Source organism: Carassius carassius, chromosome 23, assembly GCF_963082965.1.
Source record: "Carassius carassius chromosome 23, fCarCar2.1, whole genome shotgun sequence".
Taxonomy (NCBI): Eukaryota; Metazoa; Chordata; class Actinopteri; order Cypriniformes; family Cyprinidae; genus Carassius; species Carassius carassius.
The window spans coordinates 4,247,448-4,268,249 of NC_081777.1; the positions used below are offsets into that span (position 1 = coordinate 4,247,448).

General features: G+C 38.9%; 1 protein-coding gene across 1 annotated transcript; it reads right to left on the reverse strand.

Annotated features, from left to right (window-relative positions):
* Positions 1-5,582: 5,582 nt before the first annotated feature.
* LOC132101855 (matrix metalloproteinase-23-like) lies at positions 5,583-12,893 on the reverse strand. Its single transcript, XM_059507075.1, has 8 exons — positions 12,328-12,893; positions 9,082-9,224; positions 8,752-8,891; positions 8,479-8,646; positions 7,413-7,577; positions 6,935-7,045; positions 6,661-6,787; positions 5,583-6,164 (listed from the first exon to the last, which is right to left on the reverse strand). Exons 1-8 carry the CDS (start codon positions 12,406-12,408, stop codon positions 5,969-5,971), a joined length of 1,131 nt encoding a protein of 376 aa, XP_059363058.1. The 5' UTR covers positions 12,409-12,893; the 3' UTR covers positions 5,583-5,968.
* Positions 12,894-20,802: the final 7,909 nt, after the last annotated feature.

A 20,802-nucleotide genomic window follows, 5' to 3' on the forward strand; every position in this document is an offset into this window, starting at 1 on the left:
CTCAATTTGATCATTAATTATTTCTAAAGAAACAAGAAAATGTATAAAAGGCTCCATTACTTTGTATCTTACCTTATGGTCCCGTAGAAGCAGTTTTTTCTAAAAAATAGGCTAACGATTGCGTCATAACCAGCGACTCTCTGTCGCACAGTAATCACCGTATGGACAGGAGGAGAAGCTCGCAGGCAATCTTTTACGGTCTATGAGGCAATCGGGAGGACGTGGAGGCATAAAGTCAAGGGAGATAATTAATCAGAATACTTACCAAAATTTGTTCCTGTTCACGCTCGCCTACTCTGCAAGATTCGATCGGTGATTCAGATTTCTCTTGGCACAGCGATTAGAAGATTTACAGGTTGCTCACGTGACATCTACGTCATCAAGCTCAGTTTGAGTGTGCGCAGTACGCCCGACCCCCAGAAAGTGTGTGCTTCTAATTGACTTCATTTTTCTCCGTTGAATCCAATGGGGTCGCTGTGTCCATTTCTTTTACTGTCTATGGTCGTTACTGAGCAGCAGTGATGATGATGATGATGTATATCAACAGCATATGGAGTATCAGCATTATAAAGTTTTTAAAGCAGAAGTGGATTGTTCTGGCGCTCAAAAGCCAAGCGCAGTCTTCAGCTTCTGATATGGAGGAAAGCTGCTTCTGAATCAAGGTTAGCAACTTGCTTTAAATCACATTTCAAAATAAAATGCCCCATCTTACTTGAAATACTTTAAATTGAGTCCCTTCTCTACATTGTGTGGTGGAAAAAGTAGTTTTTTTTTCTAAATTTCTGCAGCTGTTTAAATTGTTAGTTTGGTGCCTGTATCATTACAAAGTCATTATTTTATAGTTTGTTGAACATCATAGTTCAAAGATGTTGTGAACTGACACTTTTTTTTTTTAAATACCTTCAGAAAGCTTTGAAATTAACAAAATTAAAAAGGCATTGAAATGTCAACAGCGGCTATAGTTATGCTAATGTTTGTCACTTTTAAATTATTTTTTTTAAAGTCTTCATTTTTTCAACTTTAATCGTTTTCCACATAGGGAAATAAGGTGTGGGAAGCCTGGAGGTCTGTCTGTTTTCTCGTCTGAGGTTTATACTGAACCCAGATCTCCACAGAAGAACAGAAGAGGGTGAAAACATTGATTGTTTCCCTCTCTAGTGGCTCTCTTGTAAGTGTCACATCTCTGCCTGTCCTACACCTGCTGCTCGTGTTCATCTGCTGAGCCATCACTGAAACAGTGTTCCTGGTGGAGATCTATTGACAGGATCATTGACATACTGTACTTGTCTTTAGCTTTTATTATTATAGGTTCCCTGTATGATCTACTAGTTGTAAGTTGAATTTAGAAAATTAACTACTTATATGACCCTGGAGCACAAAACCAGTCTTAAGTCTCTGGGGTATATTTGTAGCAATAGCCAACAATACATTGTATGGGTCAAAATGATAGATTTTTCATCTATGCCAAAAAAAACATTAGGATATTTGGTAAAGATCATGTTCCATTAAGATATTTTTTATTTATTTAGATTTATTTTTAAATGTTCTGCTATAAATATTTAAAAACGTAAAAAAAAATCTGATTAGTAATATGCACTGATAAGAATTCATTTGGACAAATTTAAAGGTGATTTTCTCATTATTTAGCTTTTTTTCACCCTCAGATTCCAGATTTTCAAATAGTTGTATCTGAACAAAATATTGTCCTCCTAACAAACCATACATCAATGGAAAGCTTATTTATTCAGGATAAATATAGATTTTTTAAGAATTCCCCTTATGACTGGTCTTGTGGTCACATACATACATACATACATATACATAAATATATATATATATATATATATATATATATATATATATATATATATATATATATATATATATATAGTATACTATACAATATGTATATAATTATATATTGTAACCCAAATCGATTGGTAAAAATCTGTGTCAGTAACACATCCCTAATATAAACATTCCTTCATAAAGTAATGGAGTATATTGATTAAAATGTTTTCATACATTATCATTATAAATACTTGGGCACAAAAGGAAGGCATTTGAATTAATACAAATATTTACAGCACAATTTGAATTGTCTAAAATGCATCTGATTATTTATGTATGCTCATATGTATTTAATAATACATCTCTTATTTAATTCACACTTTACAGATATGTGACCCTGGAGCACAAAGCTGTCTTAAGTCATCTTTGTTGGTTCTCAACTACACAAAAGTTCATTTATTGTTATTTCATGTTTGCTCAGCTCCATTAAATATTATTAACAGATACAACTTGTGTATAACTGATATGATGTATTAGTAAATGTTTAAATTAACATTAACTAAGAATAATGAGTGCTTAAGGAGTGCTTTTCGTTGTTGGTTCATGTTAACTAATGCAGCTCAGTGAAACAGTATGGGTTTTTCCAGTTTGCAGCAAAGATCTGACACATCAATTTAAGGGTTTCACTTTCCTGAACGAGGATGAGCGTTACGACGCAGTGAGTCACTGTCGATGTGTTGTTGAGGTGGTCCGTAACGCTCCGTGGACACTGACACCTGCATTTCTGGCCAAGCACAGGGTGAGTATCCAGATCAACATCATATTTCCATTCCTGTCGCTCAAACAGTAGAGTATGGCGCTAGCAACACCAAGCGTCATCATAGATTTTCAATCTGGTTCATTATCAACACAGAACTGTCTCACAGAGAAAGTCTTCAACGTTCACATGATGACATTTTGTCCCCAGATAGGCTTTGTTGCCCAATGACGACGTCCCATACATCTCAGCAGGAAGTGATGATGTTTACAAACACATAAAAAAAGGCAGGTCGGTTTTAGCAACTTGCAAACACAGTTAAATAGCAGCCATAAAAAAATGTGTGATTGAATGTGCCTTCCACCTCTTAAAGGGACAGTTCACCCAAAAATGAAAATTCTGTCATTTACTCACCCTCAACAGTTTTACGCAAAAGAAAATATTTTGAAGAATATGGGTAACCAAACAGTTGATGGTCGCCTTGATATTTACTATTGTGTTCAACATAAGAAAAAAATGATACAGGTTAGAAACGATATGAGGGTTAGTAAATGTTGACAGGATTTTCATTTTGTATAGTTTTAGTAATAAAAGTGTTTTGTGATACTGTATTGCTCCAAAAAGGACAAAAAGCACCATTAAAATGCTCCATGCGCTGTACTAAGCCTTAAACCTTCTGAAGTCAAAAGATAGACGAAATTTGAGTCGTTATCCACCGTTTGGCAATGTGGCATCAAATCTGGTGCAAGAGGCATATTAGAATGATTTCTGAAGGATCATGTGACACTGAAAGGAATCAAAGGAATCAGGAAAAAGTTAGGAAACCGATCTTTTAAATTGTAATAATATTTCACAGTATCAAATTAATGTGTCTTTGATGAACATAAGAGACTACTTTTATAAGCTTAAAAAAATCTTAGGATTAGGAACATTTGACTGGCATTGTATGGAATAAAATTCAAGCACTACTATGGAGGAGGGAAAGATTTTCAGTGAATAGGATATTCATTTTTATGTAATTTTTTTTAAATATTATGTTGTGTGTCTAACAGAAGCACATGTTGAAAGGGAAAAGGACGGATGTTTACAGGCCATCAGTCCCAGACAGAGCCCCAGCAGCAGTCCCGTCCACGAGGAGCGCTCGCCGTCCCCCTTCTGTCTTCCCTTCTTCACCTCCTCACCACTCTTTTCTCCTCCTCATCATCATAGCGGCTCACAATACACGGGCAAAGATGAGGACGACTAGGACCCATCCCTTCTAGAAATCACGCTCACAAGCAGCTCTTCATGTTTTATACGCTTTCCTTAAGCCATTTTGAGTAGCCAAGAATATAAATGAAGGATGGAATAGCTCAAGATTTATTTGAATACGAAAAATGTATTGAAATGCCACAATAGTAACCAAATTATTCCACCCGTACTTTCTAAAGGTTCTGATCCCACGTCTCCCTCTCACTTTAGGGAGATTTGCCACACACCACTAAACCAAAAGGCTTATATTGTTGGCCTATTCCTTGGATCGTATTCGGCCTGGAACTTGCATAATTATGCATTTTTTAGCACCTCTATTTTTTTTCATGCGTCTGCCTGCATGTAATCTCATTTTCGGTTGTGCATAAAACTCACCCTCACCTGCCTTCATTGTCCAGATCTTTTCATACTTGAACAGGGGCCAAATTTGAGACTAATTCCAGGATGGGGGAGGGATCCCAGGACAGAAAACTTCAGGATCGCTCGTCTTTGTATAGTTCTGGAATGTTTCTTCTCATTTTACGCTGGTTACCATATTGAAAGTCTGATTTTATTTCAGTCGTTCTTTTTGAATATTCATGTCTTTCTGACCTTTTTATGTTTCTGCCAAAGTTCATCAGGTGTTTTTCCTCATATGAACTCTCTCAGTAATAATTTCAGGGCCTGGCAGTGATGGCGTCTGGCATCTCCAGTTAAACCCTGTGCTAGTCGTGGCACGGGTCCCAGTCTTTTTGGAAAAGCTTTGCTTGCTGAATGTTTACATTACCCAAGCCCACTGAGAGACAGAGTTAACCCGAAAGAGTACCAGGACCTGTTTGTTTACATGTGTACATAGGACCGTAGGATTTAATGTGTTTGCCCGCAGACCAAAAGACAAACTTGACATTCTTGTGATCAGAAACGTTAAGATGATCTTTGGGAATCAAAAGGACTGTGTGGATAATGCCAGAGAATCACTAAACCATCTAGAAAGAAAAACACATTTTCCTGTATTGTGTTGTGGTTTGGGGATCAAAAAACACAATATAATACAGCACCTTTAATGTCCAATAAAGTATGATTTTAGATAAAGATGAATAAAAAAAAAACTAACATTACTAACATTTACCTACCACTTTTGAATAGTTAAATGGGCTTAACATCAGATGCAGATGTTTCATATTTCAAGCTACATTTCTGCTTTAAAAATTCTATTACTAGTTCTTCTTTCTTGAATGAATTTTTCTAGAATGAATTTTTTATAAGCTCTTATACTCATATCTGAGAGTCACAGATCCACACCTGCCTCGAAGTGCTTCTCAACTTGGGGACTTCAGGCCATTTGAGACCTTCAGTAAACTTCAACAAGAGCCACCAAAACCAACTTAAACTAAAATAATTTTCCAGTTAACATGCTAAAGGCCCATTCACACCACAAGCCATAACTATATGAGTGTCCACAGCGACAGGGGTTTATAAAAGTTGTTTATAATGTTTATAAAGTTATAAATGGTCATATCCATCTTCATCCACATACGTACTATGTAAAAAATCTAAAGTGCTTGATATTCTTCTTTTTCTATGTATAAAATTGCCCAGCTGTGATCTACTAAATGCAATTATAAGGCCTGAATATAAGACGCCATTAACAGTAACATCACAATTATTCTGTAAAGCTGCTTTAAAACTTTTTTTTGTGTGTTAAACAAACAAACTTTTTCACTTCAGTTGTTATTTTTATAGTTGTGGCGTGGACTTAGAGTGAAGAATTAGAGTGATTATTAACACTTTTTTTTATAGTTATTGTTGTTCTAGTCCCATGGTGTGAACAGCCCTTAAAAACACTCAAATCAATGCTCCTGAAAAACTGGGGACTTCGCATGCATTGTCAAGATTTAGATTTTTTTTGCAATTAGTTTTTAACCTTCAGAGATTTTTTTAAGCATCTTTGAAACCAAATATCATACCTCAGAAGTGATGTTTACCTTATAATAAAAAAAGCACCTTTGTCATCACTGCAGCTGCAGTACAAAAGAAAATAGAATTGGTGGTCCTTCCAAATATTGTCTTGGATCACAGTGTTATGAAGGTTGGAAACCCCGACTCGGTCATTACGACTGAGCTGTGTGTGCCGCAGCGGAGGAGAGCCCTGGAGGTAGAGCGTGAGATCAGTACATCAGCATCGCTCCTTCAGCTGTTGTTGAACGACTGCTCTGGCTTCAGCCGGATGGCCCATGAGTTGGCAGAGACGACATTACCACGCCGATGAATGCGGCAGGTGTACGTGCCTTCATTGAATTCATTGGCCACGAGCCGCAGGTCTCGATCTTTAATCACAATATAGCCAGGAATGGATGTCAGCAACTGCTCACCGTCTTTATACCAGCTGATGAAAAATGAAACAGAGCAGCTGAGATACACTGGACAGAAACTAAGGGTAACACTTTCTATGAAGCCCATAAAATGATGCATTTCGTAATTGTTACACTACCAAGATAAATGCCTCAATATAAAACCAGGACTGCATTTGAACGATGCCTTTTGAAATTTCAAGTCAACAGCACCTTTAGAAACATTCACTGAGAAAAACGGTGATGTGTTCAATACATCTTTATCGCTGTAAATGCTTCGTTTTATGATCAGAGCTCTGTAGTTTTATTGTGGGCAAAACATATTATGTGATGCAATACAATAATGACTGAGAGATCAACAAATAAACTTTCCTCAAAAGCCTGATGATCATATTTGATACTCACATTTTAGCATTTATCTATAAACAAGTAAATCTTGTTCATCTTGAAATATTACTAGTAGTTATAGAAAAGTTATTCTTATGTTTGCTTCATAAAAATCATTAAAGATTTTACAACAGGATGCTCTACCTGACTTTTGGAGGCACTCTGGTGTTTTTTGTCCCACAGCGGAAGCCCACAACTTTTCCACGAGGCACAATTTTGATCTTCACATTTTCAGGAGGAGGAGTCGGTGTAGACACTGCGTCCAGAGGCTCTGAGGAGCAAACGAGCATGTTAAAGAGTCAGCTGTACAACTGTGTGAATCTATAATATCACTACTACTTCAGCTAATGGACGACGTCCGTCCACATGCACAATGAAGAATACTGTGTGGAAGTGAAGGATGTTTTCATCGTCTCACCGTAGCACAGGTCACAGCGCTGCGGGCAGTTTTTCTTCATGAAGCTCCGCCTCCTCTCACAGAAACCCAAGCGGGCCCAAGGATCACAAACTCGCTTCTTGTCCATGCATCCTGAAGCAAACACACACATGCAGATTATAGAAACAAGCATAAGCTTTAAAACTTTGAAGAGTTTCAAAATCACTTATTTTTAAAGTTCAAACGATAAAAATTCAACCTACTGTTAACAATTCATCCGTGCATGTTTCATTTTTGACCATAATGTTTAATAAAAATTTAATAACTGGATCTTCGGGTGAAAAGGACAGACTGCAGTCTGCAGGCCTTCTCTCAATGAAACTCCGCCTCCACTTTTAAATGCCATGCCCACAACATCCAATTAACTATTGACTCATAGAACCAAGTCCTGCACTACAGTTTGTGTGTCACAATATAAAAAAATTACATTTTGCAATGTGACTTTTCAAAATTTGCTTACCGTAAAGGCGCTGGATGCCCCAGATATCATCTTGAGCGATGTTCCTCTGACCCGTGTACGTTGCATTAGGGTGCATCAATGCATTAGGGTCCCGTGAATGCCAGAGGCCTAAAGCATGACCGATTTCATGAGCAGCGACCTGGACCAGGTCATTCAGCCACACACCTGTGCCGAGACAACACGCCATCCAATCAAAGAACAATAGATGGAGAATATTTTAGAAGATATCACCTTACAGTATGTTCCTTCTATGTGAGTTGAGTTTAAACATTTAAAATTCCAAGTGAACTAGTAATGAACTCTTTAAAAAACTGCTTCTTGAACATTAATGAATGTTTTGTTTCAAATCAGTGGTTCAGAGCTTGTACCACACTCCCCAAGTCACATGATTTCATTATATCATAGTGTTTCAAACCTTACTTCCAAAATGTGTGAAAAATCCAGTGGTCTGCCAATAAATGATATCGTTCCGGTGAACCTATGATCCAGTGTCTAATGGTTTTCTAATGGAAAAATACTGATGTCATGATTTACAAAAAGGCTGATGGTTTGACTAGCCAGGTCTTCATCAGGCACAATGTTAATGGAGGTATAATTTCAGTGTGCAGTCTAATTTCTTTTTCCATTTATTGTTGTTTTGTTCTCCTGCACCTGAGCCCAATTCATGTTTTGGATGTGCATGCTTTTTCTTTTTATTTATTTTTTTTTAATATAATGTAGGTTTATTTTTGATTATTTGTACTTATATAATTAAAAAAAGATAATGATACTTAATTTCATTAACACTTTATTTTAAGGACCGATTTTCACTAATAACTATGAATATAACTAGCATGTTGGCTGTTTATTAGTACTGTTTATTAGTGCTTATAAAGCACATATTAATGCATTATTCTGCATTCTGAGTCATGACCATACTTGAGATCCCATAATCCAACCCTGTATCTAAACTGAACAACTACCTCGACGTTTTCAACATTGGGATCAATGAGCAGATAAGTTATATTTGTATTCTGACAAGCACACACAGCCCCTCCATTTTAATAAAAATGCATTAAATCAGTACCTTGTTTCCAGCTGAAGCGGGATTTGCCCAGAATCCAGAATTCATGGTTGTCAAAGTGAATCTCTCCACGTGGGGGAAGGAAGGCGTGGGCCAGCTCACCGTTCAGCCCGTCAAAACACGGGTGCAGAGGAGACCACCAACAATCTGTGTGATTGTACGTGTAGAAGCCTGACTCAGAGAAAGGAAGTGTTAAAAACTGCATAGAGTACTCTTGTCAGCCTGCCAAAGTGCACATGCCTGATGTTTTGGCTCTTTTCCCGCACATTTATTTACCTATAGTGATGTCAGCACTTTTGTTGGGGTTGGTGATCTCAGTGAAAGTCAGAGGAGAAACATCACTCCATTTTGTGAAGGCGATGCTGATAGCTTTGCGGGTGTCATCTTTATTCAGTGTGTTGGGGAACTTTGTGATCCTTGAAGAGGGAAAGATGTAAATTACTTCCAGCCAAAAATGAATGGCACGCTTTCAAAGAGTCTCTGTGTCTGCTAACAATCAGAATGCAATTTTACAAAAGCCCAACAGAATATCCCTCATCGTCTGAACCCGAGATTATCTCATGCACCTGTCCGGGCATATTTGTATATATCCTGTTTCTCTCTCACCTGTAGGTGATGTTGAAATGCTCCCACTTGTATCCCAGTGGGTTGATGGCATAGCGCTTGGATCGGACCTGACCTCGATGAGATCTCTCTTCCACAGCTGCTGCTGTCTGCACACACGCTTTATTCACTACTATATTAGCCACCTAAGAGGAAGACAGAAGAAGGTGTGCTGAAAGAGTGGCAGATATTATGATGTTGAATGCGATATCATCATCTAGCAAACCACTAAGTCCAAAGTATAACACAAATGATGATTCTGACCCACTAGAGTCCTGTTAATATAATCAGTTCAGGAGACCTAACCTGCTCAAATGATTGCTAAGACCTTGATTACACAGTTCTAACCAATCCAGGAAGCTAGACCTCCATGTGCTGAGCAACCATGATATCTATGAAGGTCCAGAATAACTCTGACATACCCATGTCAAGATAGTAGACATGCGTACAGTGGAAATCAACAAGTTTTAGGATTCTGAAACATTATGATGTAATTATGAAATGACATAAGATGTCTGACATAAGATGTCTGAATTCCTAATTGCTCTTAACATAGCCTAAATGTAAACTATAAATAGCTACTCTCATTTAATTGCAATTCACATGCAATTAAGCATCGAAAACATTACATTAAGTTGACACTTTAATCCTTCTGAAGTAAACTTTTTCGTACTAAGTACTCTTTTTAAAAAGGAATCTATTTTTATTTGCATTAGGCTACAACACAAAAAAGCAAACATATATGACCCTGAACCACAAAACTAGTCTAAAGTCAGACAATATATCTTTATGCCAAAAAAAAAAATTAGGATATTTTCTACCATTTCAAAACTTAATTTTGGATCAGTAATATACAGTCGTGGCCAAAAGTTTTGAGAATTACATAAATATTAGTTTTCAAAAAGTTTGCTGCTAAACTGCTTTTAGATCTTTGTTTCAGTTGTTTCTGTGATGTACTGAAATATAATTACAAGCACTTCATACGTTTCAATTCTTCTTTTTCAGGACCTCTGCAATTCGACTGGGCATGCTCTCAATCAACTTCTGGGCCAAATCCTGACTGATAGCAACCCATTCTTTCATAATCACTTCTTGGAGTTCGTCAGAATTAGTGGGGTTTTGTTTGTCCACCCGCCTCTTGAGGATTGACCACAAGTTCTCAATGGGATTAAGATCTGGGGACTTTCCAGGCCATGGACCCAAAATTTCAACATTCTGGTCCCCGAGCCACTTATTTATCACTTTTGCCTTATGGCACGGTGCTCCATCGTGCTGGAAAATGCATTGTTCTTCACCAAACTGTTGTTGGATTGTTGGAAGAAGTTTCTGTTGGAGGGTGTTTTGGTACCACTCTTTATTCATGGCTGTGTTTTTGGGCAGAATTGTGAGTGAGCCCACTCCCTTGGATGAGAAGCAACCCCACACATGTCAGGATGCTTTACTGTTGGCATGACACAGGACTGATGGTAGCGCTCACCTTTTCTTCTCCGGACAAGCCTTTTTCCAGATGCCCCAAACAATCGAAAAGGGGCTTCATCGGAGAATATGACTTTGCCCCAGTCCTCAGCAGTCCATTCACTATACTTTCTGCAGAAGATCAATCTGTCCCTGATGTTTTTTTTGAAGAGAAGTGGCTTCTTTGCTGCCCTTCTTGACACCAGGCCATCTTCCAGAAGTCTTGGCCTCACTGTGCGTACAGATGCGCTCACACCTGCCTGCTGCCATTCCTGAGCAAGCTCTGCACTGGTGGCACTCCGATCCTGCAGCTGAATCCTCTTTAGGAGACGATCCTGGTGCTTGCTGGACTTTCTTGGACGCCCTGAAGCCTTCTTTACAAGAATTGAACTTCTTTCCTTGAAGTTCTTGATGATCCTATAAATTGTTGATTTAGGTGCAATCTTAGTAGCCACAATATCCATGCCTGTGAAGCCATTTTTATGCAACGCAATGATGGCTGCACGTGTTTCTTTGCAGGTCACCATGGTTAACAATGGAAGAACAATGATTTCAAACATCACCCTCCTTTTAACATGTCAAGTCTGCCATTCTAACCCAATCAGCCTGACATAATGATCTCCAGCCTTGTGCTCGTCAACATTCTCAGTTAACAAGACGATTACTGAAATGATCTCAGCAGGTCCTTTAATGACAGCAATGAAATGCAGTAGAAAGGTTTTTTTGGGATTAAGTTAATTTTCATGGTAAAGAAGGACTATGCAATTTATCTGATCACTCTTCATAACATTCTGGAGTATATGCAAATTGCTATTATAAAAACTTAAGCAGCAACTTTTCCAATTTCCAATATTTATGTAATTCTCAAAACTTTTGGCCACAACTGTACATTGCTAAGTACTTCATTTGGAAAACTTCCAAGGTGATTTTTGCACCCTCAGATTCCAGATTTTCAAATAATTGTATCTCTGACGAATATCGTTCTATCCTTACAAATCATTCATCAATGGAAAACTTATTTATTCAGCTTTCAGATGATGTACCTGTCAAATATATATATATATATATATATATATATATATATATATATATATATATATATATATATATATATATATATATATATATATATATATATAAAGACTCTTATGAGTGGTCTCGTGGTCCAGGGTCACATGTATATGAGTTTGTGGTTGAGTATCTGCTGTCAGTCACTCGTGAAACTGAAGCTCTGGTGATCTGTCACACACACACGTGAACGCGCCCCGTGACCTTCAACACTCTCCCTCCCTCTCTTCCTCCTCTTGATCCTTGCAAAGATTTTACAACTCTTTCCAGAAAAAAAAAGCAAGTGGACCGCCAATGAATGTTTCAGTCTGACAAATGAGCAAGTAACGAGTTTTTTCTGGTTTCTACAAGAGAATACTATTAAGTCTTTCAAAATGTATTGTTTAATAGGCTACAACGCATCAGGTACTATTTAATTATTATGAAAGGTACATTTTGTGTGTGTGTGTGTGTGTGTGTGTGTGTGTGTAAATTTTTACACCGATTGTATTTTATTTTTCCAAGCAAATATTTGCTTCAAGATACCACCTTTTAGCAGTGTAAAAGTAAACACATTCTATTAGGCTATTCTGCTTAAAAATGCATGTATGAAAATAATAATTAGTTTGAAACAGTTTAGATGACGCACGCCAGATGCCATTGCTAAACTTATCCTGAAGGATCCTAAAAGCCTGTGCATGTCATTCCAGTGGTTTCACGAGAACAGTGTGAAGTTGAGATGCTTACCGTGGGTTTTCTCCACGCAGGCGCGGTCACGGCATTCTCCAGCAGCAGCAGCAGCAGTGCGCAGGAACAAACCAAGAGCATCTTTAATTAAATCACACAACTTTCCTCAAGGCAATCCCTTTCCACTTTGAACTTCATCCATATGTTCTTGAGTAAGAAAGTATTTCCACACAACTAGCCGCATCCAGACGCGCGCGCTGCAGGACAGACAGCTGAATGTGTTTAACACTCGCAGTCGGGTTTATTTAGTGCACTTCTGCTTCTGCTCTGAACTTTCGCTCTTTCTAGGGCGCAGGAAGGATCCCGCAGGAGCACAAAGCGCCGCCCTGCTCCAGTCTAATGTCCTCCTCCTCCTCATCTCCTCCCTTTACCAACGTGATAATCGAAAATGCAGCCTATCTTGTGTTTTCACGACGCATGCAAAAACATGAAAGAAAATTTGAACATAAAAACACCTTTTTTTCCTCACATTGACCTGAAATAAAGGTAGGGTAGGCTAATTTATACATTTTCAAGTTGCCAAATTCTGGAACAGCGATTTTCACAGTAGCCCAGGTGGTCACGTTACCTGAGTGACGTCACAATGTCAGCGTCTTCAAGGCGTTTTTTGGGGGGCGTGGCGTGTCGGCGGAAACATAAAGCGACCAAAATGTATCTATTAAAAAATCTAAAATAAAAATCATATATATGAAATAAAATCATTTTAGCAGGCTTTTTGTTAGGCGAAATTCAGCTGTAGGGAAAATAATGTATTTTAGGCAAAAAATAAAAATAAAAAACTACTGCAAATTACTCTTTGTAATGTTAGGATGTCATGTATAATGAGGCAAATAGAAGCGTTGCTCCGTTTCGGTCCTTTATTCACAACTGTGTCACATCAAGCTCACATCAAGCATGAACGAACACACTGTAGACTCAATACCGTATATCTCTCATTAGCTACGCATGCCACAAACAGGTTTACATTGCTCTATATATTACCGTATATAGCCTAACAGATTCTCAAACTATCATTACATCTTCCCCTTTTTCAAATAATGTTCTGTAACACATGAGAATGTCACAACAACAAACACCAACAAAGATAATAAACAAACATCTTTCAGTGTCTTCTTTTCTTGTCTTTTAACATCTTATTTAACAATTGTTCAGAACTTAAATCTTCTTTAGAATCATGAATGACTATCTAGGGATTCCGATGCCTCACATGGCAATCTATGTACTAACTATGAAATCTTTCATGTATCCCGGCTGTTTAACAACTCTTCCTTTACGCGTAACAACCCTTTTAGGTTGTTCTGGAACTTCTTGTTCTACGTTTTGATCCTGATTACTTGGATATTGTTCAGCTTGTGCCAGTTCCTCATCCACACTTTTCTCTTCATCGGAATCACGTTGGCATGAAGATGGATTGAGGAAGCGTAGATGCTTTCTGTTTCTTCTCAAGTCTCCATTCTCTGTGTGAATTATGTAAGATCTTGGTGTTGTGTGTTTGCATAACACCGTAGCAGTCTTGTTCCATCCTTTCGCATTGTCTGTTTTGACTGTAACAGGATCTCCAGGTTTGAGTTCAGGCAATGGTCGACAACCATGACGTCTGTCATAATAAAGCTTGTTATTAGATTTCGCCATATTGTCGGTTTCTCTCACCTTCGAAAAATCAGGCCACTCAGGCATCAGTTTCTTTTCCAGAACAGGAACCGGTGTTCTCAACTGACGTCCAAGCATTAACTGCGCAGGGCTGTATACTGTGGCTTGGATGGGAGTAACTCTGTAAGCTAGAAGAGCTAGAAAAGGATCTTCTTGCCTGAGAATGTGCTTTGCGGTTCTCACTGCTCTTTCAGCCTCACCATTTGACTGTGGAAAATATGGGCTCGTGGTGATGTGGTGAAACTTATAAGCTGTTGCAAAATCCTGAAACTGTTGACCAACGAATTGCGGACCATTGTCAGTAACAAGGGTATCAGGACAACCCCATCTGGCAAACATGTTGCTCAATCGTAATACCACCGTCTTCCCTGACATATCTGGAAGATAGGCAATGTCGATGAATCTAGAAAAATAGTCAACCACTACAATTAGTTTGTTTTGTTGACTTCGCAAATGTCACCTGCAATTCTCACCCACGGTGCGTTTGATAATGGGGTATTCATCAGAGGTTCTCTGTGTTGTGCTGGTTTATTTATTCGACAGAAAGCACCGTTCTCTATAGATACCTGGATCTCCTTGCTAATCCCAGGCCAACAAACACTTTGTTTTGCACGCTCTCTACACTTGACGATCCCCATGTGACCATCATGAAGTTTCCTCTTGACCTCAGCTCTCATAACACTTGGAACAACGATCCTGTCACTGTAAATCAGAAGATCATCACACACAGACAACATATCCTTCACAGCGAAGTAAGGCTTGACATGCTCTGGAACTTGTGAAGGATACTTTGGCCATCCCTGTCTAACGTACTTTATCAACACTTGCAACTCAGGATCAGTCTTTGTGCTTTCAATGACCTCGTTCAATAGTGAACATGACATTGGCCAGGCAGCTCTAGTGGACTCCTCCAAGGCCGTAATGTCATTCATAAGCTCCACTGAATCCAGATGTGGTGTTGAAGATGGATGTCTAGAAAGAGCATCAGCTACAACCAGTGATTTCCCTGGCACATATTCAGCTTTAGCATTGAACCTCATCAATCGAATCAAGATTCGCTGGCATCTCAAAGGAACCATGTCAATTTCCTTGCTGTTGATGAGCGGAATCAACGGTTTATGATCTGTGTGAATTACAAAACTGTCCAGACCGTACAAGTACTTGGAAAATCTCTCACAAGCCCACACCACGCTGAGACATTCTTTTTCAATCTGTGCGTATTTGGTTTCGGTGTTGGTTAAGGTACGCGAACAGTAAGCTACAGGTCCATCATGCTGCTGGAAGAGGACTCCTCCTAGTCCATAACTGCTAGCGTCTGCACTTACAATGGTTGGTTTGGTTACGTCAAAGAAAGAAAGAACTGGTGCTTCAGTCATGAGCTCTTTGTGAGTGCTTGTTCCTGTGCATGACTCTAAGTCCAAACTGTATCGGCTTTAAGGAGATCATTAAGTGGGCGGGTTGTTTCAGCCAAGCCAGGTAGGCATTGAACTACATAATGAACCATTCCCAAAATCCTCTTTACTTCTGTCACATTCTGTGAAGGTTGAATATTCAGTATGGCCTCAACCTTTTTCTCATCTGGTCTGACTCCACGAGCATCAATGATATGACCCAGAAATTGTATCTGCTTTTGCCTCAACAGACATTTGTCATCATTGAGTTTCAATCCCGCATCAGAAAGTGTCTTCAAGACCCTCTTTAAACGACAATCGTGAATCTCTGGCGTTTCTCCGTAGATTATTATGTCATCCATGTATGCTGCTGTACCTTCATGGTCTCTTAAGAGGTTATTCATCTCTCTTTGAAATATCTCTGGTGCGCTGGAGATTCCAAAAGGAAGCCTATGAAAGAAATACCTCCCAAACGATGTTATAAATGTTGTAAATTTAGCACTCACCTTCTCCAGAGGAATTTGCCAAAATCTGCTCGCTGCATCTAGTAGTGAAAACATTGTTGCACCTGACAACTGGGGAAGTATATCATCAAGGGTTGGTAGAATATACCTTTCTCATTCGACTGCTTGATTTAAACGATTTAGGCCTACACATATTCTCACCTGGCCATTCTTCCTAGGCACAGGCACCATCTGTGCACACCATTCAGTAGGCTCTTTAATTTCTTCAATCACGCCACACTTCACCATTCTGTCTAGTTTAGCTTTAATCCAGTGCTGCATTCACGAACATTAAGTTAGGCCATGTGTTGAGAGCTTTATAGGTTTTTTCCGATATAACACTAATGTCTGCACCAGTGTCTATCTTAAACTCCACCTCCAGATCTTGAATCCTCAAGGTTATGGACCATGCGTCACTTGAGTCCTTTACTGTGATTGCTCCAAGGAAAACGAATCTTCGTGCTCATCCTGCACTACATTTACATCACTGACATGTAGGGTACGACACACAATAGCATAATGGCCTCTCTTACCGCACTTTCGACACTGCTCTTCTCACTGGCCAGTTGACGCTCTTTGGATGTTGTTTGCCACAACGCATGCATTTCCCCTCAATTGGGTCATTTAATTGTGTGTTTTTCTGGCTATTTGTTCTCTGTGTCGATTTTCTCTCTCTGCATTCTGGCTTGAACGCTCCTTTTGGTCGAAATGATGCACTGTGCTTTCTCCGTACAACTTCATTCAATGCTGAAGAGCTAGTCTGTTCGGAAACGTGACTTTTTATCTGTTCCGATTGCCGTGCGTGCCTACATGCTCTCTCAAGTGACAAGTCAGACATCATTTGTAATCTTTGGGACATCTCTTTATCCAGAACACCAATCACCAGTCTGTCTCTTATATTTTCACTTTTAGATTCTCCAAATGCGCATGTTTCAGCCAGTTCATGTAAGCTACGAATGAATTCTTCCACGCTTTCACCTTGCTTTTGAACACGCTGATAAAATCTCGCCCGTTCATGTATCACATTGACTTTGTTTAGTCAAGTCAAGTCAAGTCAAATTTTATTTCTATAGCACATTTAAAAACAACAGAGTTGCGCCAAAGTGCTGTACAGAGCTACAGTGTGCAAATAAAAAGCATTAGAATAGGCAAGACAAAATACAATTATAGACACGATTACACCCGATATAATCCATTTAATAGATCATATAAAATCAATCAAAAGTGACTTAATTAAAAGCCAAAGAGAATAAATAAGTTTTTAGAGCTGATTTAAAACTGGATAATGACGGGGCAGACCTCACAGCGAAGGGTAAACTATTCCAGAGTTTAGGTGCCACAGCAGAGAAGGCCTGACCACCCTTAGTTTTACAGCGAAAGCGTGGGACAGTTAAAAGAAGCTGATTGCAAAACCTGAGAGTCCTTTGGGGAGTGTACAAAGTCAGAAGGTCAGATAAGTATTTTGGTGCAACACCGGATAGCGCCTTGTACACAGAAACTGCAATTTTAAAATCGATTCTGAACTTTACCGGAAGCCAATGTAAAATTTCTAGGATAGGTGAAATGTGATCTCTCTTTTTAGTACCGGTCAGAAGTCTAGTTGTTTAGGCACAAAGTAATTGTTCAACTTTTCTAAAACTATGTCGTACCTATTCTCGTCGCCATCCGCTGCATACACAAATGTACTGACGATGTGTTCTGCCTCCTTCCAGAGAGAATATAAAAGCGTACAAACATGAACTTCTCCCAACTCTTTGTCTAGCTTCGTGGCTATTCGGAATCTGTGGAAACGCTGCTTCCATTCAGGCCAGAGCTCGGGATGACTGAAGTCAAAACTTTCGGGTGGAGAAAACTTTGCCATGTTGTCACTTTGACTTCTGACACCATGTAATGTTAGGATGTCATGTATCATGAGGCAAATAGAAGCGTTGCTCTGTTTCGGTCCTTTATTCACAACTGCGTCATATTAAGCGACATGAACGAACACACTGTAGACTCAATACCGTATATCTCTCATTAGCTACGCATGCCACAAACAGGTATACATTGCTCTATATATTACCGTATATAGCCTAAGATTCTCAAACTATCATTACACTCTTCATTTTTCCCAACAGACATATGAATGTATATCTGGATTTCACCGCAGGCTAAACAACACCTCCAGTACAACACAACAGGTTCCTGCAAAAAAATAAAATAAATAATAATAATACCTTGGGTCGCTCTACAAAACATTAGAAAAACACTGAAAGTTTAAAAGCTTGCCTCACTTTAAACTCCAAAATGTAGAGTCATTGTTTCTGCAGTTTCAGTGATATCACACTCACATCGCAAGTCAACATGCAAGAGAGCATTTTGAAAGGGCCACACATTAAGCATGCATAAGCTGCGCTCATTAAAAATCCATTGTGAGGAATTGCAGATTTTGGCATAACTCATGGCATTCATGGCCAAACGGCCCTCAGTCTCTAGCCCTAACCTCATTAGTTTGGTTGACCTTCGCAGGGTTCAGGAACAGCCAGGGCTTTTCACAGCGCTTTACTTTACTCTCACATCAGTATGGAGAGAAGTCAGCGTCTCTGAGAGAAAGTCAGTCACTTATGATGGATATCTTCTTTGACCTTCAGGGTCAGTGTACAGGCTTTACATTCATAATGCATTTCTTTGTTGACTTCTAAAAAATGATGCATTTATTTAAAAGTTAGTCTTGTTCTCCAAACAAAGACTGGGCACCCATTCAGTCGCAGATGGCTAATCAATTTACAACTGCTTACACATATACATAAGCACAATGCCATTGAAGGGCAAGTCATTAATTTATACAGCACTTTACAGATTGTTTTAAAAGCAGCTACACATTAATAAAGCAGGAAAATTAGTGTCAATGTTGTAAACTAACTTAATTTGAGCTGTAAAGCAGCTCTGTGGAAGATAATAGTGTCATTATTCATCTCAGTGTTGTTTTAGCATCAATGTTCCAAAGTTCATCGATTACAAAACGAGTTGAATTCAGCTCTACAGAAGGCAATCGTGTCAGTATTCAGCGAGCCGATGCTTGGTTGTCAGTCAGTGTCATTTGAACAGCAATAACAATGCTGCATTAACATAAAGTATGGCATTCCTGAAGCAGAGACAAAACATGGATTTGGAGAAGGGCACGTGAAAGGCAGCCTCATATCTTTTGCGAGTGGTTTTGAATTTGGCTGGAGGCCCAGGCTTTGGCTGCACTCCAGGTGACTGCGGAACTGGGGGCTGCTCGACCCTTCCCTGTCACTCACTCTGGAAACGAGCAAAAAAGAAAGGGAGAGGGAGACGGAAGGACGGAGGAGAAAAAGACTAGCGGGACAGGAGATTCTCTTTCAGGGGCCCTGAGAGATGAGAGTTTAATTGGCCATCGATCCATCAGTAGGTCCTCTGGCTCCTGCACCCACTTGATGATTGGCCATGACATCAGCCTAAATACTCGCGCTAATGAGTGACTTCCCACACAAACACCCCATCCCTCCAAAAGAGCTCCAAACCTTTCCCAACCAGCTAGAACGGTGGAGCAAAATCAGACCACCAGCAACCAACCGAACCCACAAACGTGCTTGTATGCATTCCTAATCGTCTCATTTACTGATTTTTTTCTTGTGTGGCTTATGTCAAAGCAATAAAACTCAAGAGAAAAAAGGAAAACAGATTTATCTTGTATTTTGTAGAGCCATTCTATGCAGCAATGACAAGAGCACATGATCTTCTCAATTGCCAACCATTGAAAAAATAAAAGGAATAGTGAAAAAAAAAAAAATGAAAACCTGCATGCATTTTATTTCTTCTGTGAAACACAAAAGAAGATATTTTGGAGAATGTTTTCTCTCAAAGTATCTTATTTAGTGTTCCGAAGAAGAAAGAAAATCAGGTTTGGAATGACGTGGAAATGAGTGTTGACGCAAGTAACTAGTAACTTGAAAAACTAGTAACTAGAGTTGAGAGAAATGTTGAGAGAAATCGGGAGTGAACGCAGAGGCGTTGTGTGTGCAGTGAACATGATGTTACTGTAGGTCTACGCTAAATGTGAACATGCATTTACACTTCTTACTTGCACAAAAACAGATTCAGCATTTCTCAGAATGAGTAACTCAAATCTGCAATATTTAAGATGTTAACAAATATCCTTTATGTTTAATCCCATTTTATTAACTGTATTTGCTGCCGACCTTGGATGAATTTCATTATTATTTTTTTAATTGCTGAAGAGTGTTGAACTTTTTTCTCCATTCCGTTGCAAGGTTTGAGCTGTGTCCTCAGATGAATTTACTTTTCCTTCAGTCTGAGGCTTATTTGTTTCACATTTGGTGTGAAAAGGCTTCCACATTTAACTATTTTTTTTTTTAACAAACAAGCCCAGCCTAGATGAGAAAAGGGAACACAAAAGTAATGCAACACATTACTTTCCATAAAAAGTAACCAAGTAATGCAGTTACGCAGTAGTTTGATGCATTACTTTTAAAACTAACTTAGCCCACGACCGGCAACAATTTTTTTTGATAAACTTTACTGCTTCTCATGGTTCATTTTGAAGTAATAGTTTGTTCTGTGCCACCAATTGGTGTTATGCAGAGCTCTTGTTATGTTTGACTGAAGCTCCCTTACTTTATGTCCTAAACAAAGCCATTGAACTATGAAGCAAAAAGGCTTTTCAGTTAGAAGTCTCACTCATCCAGTGGATTTTGGTGGTTTGACGTAGTATCCACGTCATTTCTTTTTTTCTCCCCAGATGAACACCCATAATTCACTAGGTTCTACACATTCTTGTGTTCATGTATCCAGCATTTTGGCCAGTTTGATTAAATGCTTCCATCTACAGGATTACAGTACACTGCAGCCAATATAAACCAATCCAGAGAAAAATTCACATAACATTTAAAAAGAGCTCTGCTCACAGT